Source organism: Mauremys mutica, chromosome 21 (assembly GCF_020497125.1).
Source record: "Mauremys mutica isolate MM-2020 ecotype Southern chromosome 21, ASM2049712v1, whole genome shotgun sequence".
Lineage (NCBI taxonomy): Eukaryota > Metazoa > Chordata > Testudines > Geoemydidae > Mauremys > Mauremys mutica.
Window position 1 is genome coordinate 6,637,966 of NC_059092.1, and position 2,284 is coordinate 6,640,249.

Here is a 2,284-nt window from a genome sequence, read left to right on the forward strand (position 1 = left end):
GTTTGCCCAGATTTGTAGCTGGGAAGTTAAAGGATACACAGAGACCGCAGGAGCTGAATAATGCAGTTTTGCAGCAAAATGCCTTCCCTGCGTTAAATGAGAGAAGGGTCTTTGAACTAGACAATTTGGACTCAAATACTCTGAACAGCTACACGGTTTTATTTTTTAAAACTGATGAATAAAACACACAGCTTGGAAATGAGTCAGAATTTGTGTAAAACAAACAGTGAATTCCACTGAAATAAACATACCACAAACAGCATCTAGGGTTTACTGAGATCAGGGTCCCATTGTGCTAGATAAGTAAATAAGAGACAGTTGCTGCTCCAGTGAGCGTACAGTCTAAATAGACAAGACAAAGAAGTATCATGATCCCCATTTACAGGTGGAGCATGGCAGCACAGAGGAAGTGACTTACCTACGATCATACAAGGAGTCTGTAGCAGAGCCAGAAATTGAAATCAGATCTCCTGAGTCCCAGTTTAGGGCCTTCACCACAAGACCACCCAGCTTAGCAGCTAATAGTGCTCTGATAATAAATCATTCCTGATCCATGTGTGTTACAAAGACTTGGCCAAATCCTGAAATCCTCACTCAGGCCAGTAGGCTGTTGTCCTCTATAAGAGCCTTGCATGAGTAGAGAACAGAGAGCTTTGATGGTTACGGATCCAGTGGATAGTTTCTTCTGGCAGGAGTTTGCAGCTCCCTGTGTCCCTGTTGCATCCATGCCCGGAACCCTCTTAGCGCGCACAGATCATTCTCCGGAGCGTCCTTCGCAGCTGGCTGTGCCCTGCCAGGATTACCAGGGGGCTCATCCCCAGGAAGAGCGAGGCACAGAAATTTGCAGCCTGAAGCAGGAAGGGTGCGGCAGGCCAGCTGGTGAAGCTGTGGTAGCCGACTGCCAGCGTGTTGGTCCCCCAGCAGCCCACAAACAGAATGACCAGGGCCAGGATGACCTTGGCAGCTCTCCGCTCAGAGGCAAACCTGGCCACCCCGTTCTCAACCCCCATGGCTCTCACGTGCCCCTTCAGTTTGTGCAAGGTGTACACGTTGGCGCCCAGCATCAGGACCACGGGCACGGTTTCGTGGATGACTAAGGAAGCCGTGGCATAGGCCAGCCCGCTCTGCTGGGAAGGGAAAGCCCATGTGCAGCCCAGCAAAGGCCTGGTGGTACTGCTCACTAGCATCGGGGGGAGAGTGGTATTCCCAGCCGCGTGGCTGGAATACACCAAGGCAGGAAGAGAGTACAACCCATTCACCATCCAGAGGGCAGACACAGCGATAGCTGCATCCCTGGCCCCTCTGGCTTCCCTAGCCCCGAGGGGATGCTGCTTCCTTATGGTACGGCAATGGAAGATGCTCAGGCCGGAAGTGGCCCAGGTGCTCATAGCTCTCAAGAGCACCCACGTGAACATGAAGACCCTACACCAAGCGGCGGACAAGGAGAGTTGTAGCCCCAGGTCAGCTGTGAAGATCAGCGTGTTCCGCAGCACTGTGAGAAGGAGGTTGACGGTGGAGAGGTTGGCCAGGAGAAGGTCAGAGGCAGCCATGGTGCCATGCTTCACAGTCATGGCAAGGACCGTTAGGAGAACCAGGCTATTGCCCAGCAGGCAGAGGAGGACCAGAGCACCATACAGGGTCACCTGCACCACATTGCCCTGAGACAGCGCATCCGATGTCATTGCTCTGGCATGCCCCGAAAGCCCTGTGAAAGCAACACGAGGCAGGCCTGTTATATCCAAGTGTCCGTGCCAGCCTGGGAAACCCACCTCCTCCCAGAGCCGGAGCACCTTGGCTGTGCAGGCATCCAGAGACGATCCCATCATCATGCCTCCAACCTGTTCTGCTTCTCTGGGATCAAGACAGGGGCTTCACCTTCAACCCACGTTAACGGAGACTCCCAGCAAGGGGCCAGTTGGGTTGGGGTTTTTTTATCTGGATGTTATTTCTGGGGACTAGCCAGGGACACACACACGGCCAAACTCGTTACACCTAGGCCACTGAATAACCTGAGCAAGGCAACAGCTTTTGGTCACTACTGTCCTAGAGCAGATCCAGGACAGTGACCTAGAGGTGAAAGGCTCTGGCACCCTACCACCAATTCTCAAATCCCAGGGATGTAGATTCCACTTAGATAAAGGGCCTAAGTGACGGCTCATTATTCACTGTTAGATCCACTCACCTGTGTGTTGGGGTCCTGGAACCTGCACAGAAAAGCAAAGGCCCCTCTCCTTCAGTACTTACCATCCTTCCAATTCCTCTCTTCGCTGGTCCGCTCGCTTGT

General features: G+C 52.9%; 1 protein-coding gene across 1 annotated transcript; it reads right to left on the reverse strand.

The window, feature by feature from the left end:
* Positions 1 to 210: 210 nt before the first annotated feature.
* On the reverse strand, positions 211 to 1,877 carry LOC123354419 (olfactory receptor class A-like protein 4). The gene has a single exon (XM_044996489.1). The coding sequence runs from the start codon at positions 1,827 to 1,829 to the stop codon at positions 741 to 743; it is 1,089 nt and encodes a 362-aa protein (XP_044852424.1). The 5' UTR covers positions 1,830 to 1,877; the 3' UTR covers positions 211 to 740.
* Between the last annotated feature and the right edge of the window lie 407 nt (positions 1,878 to 2,284).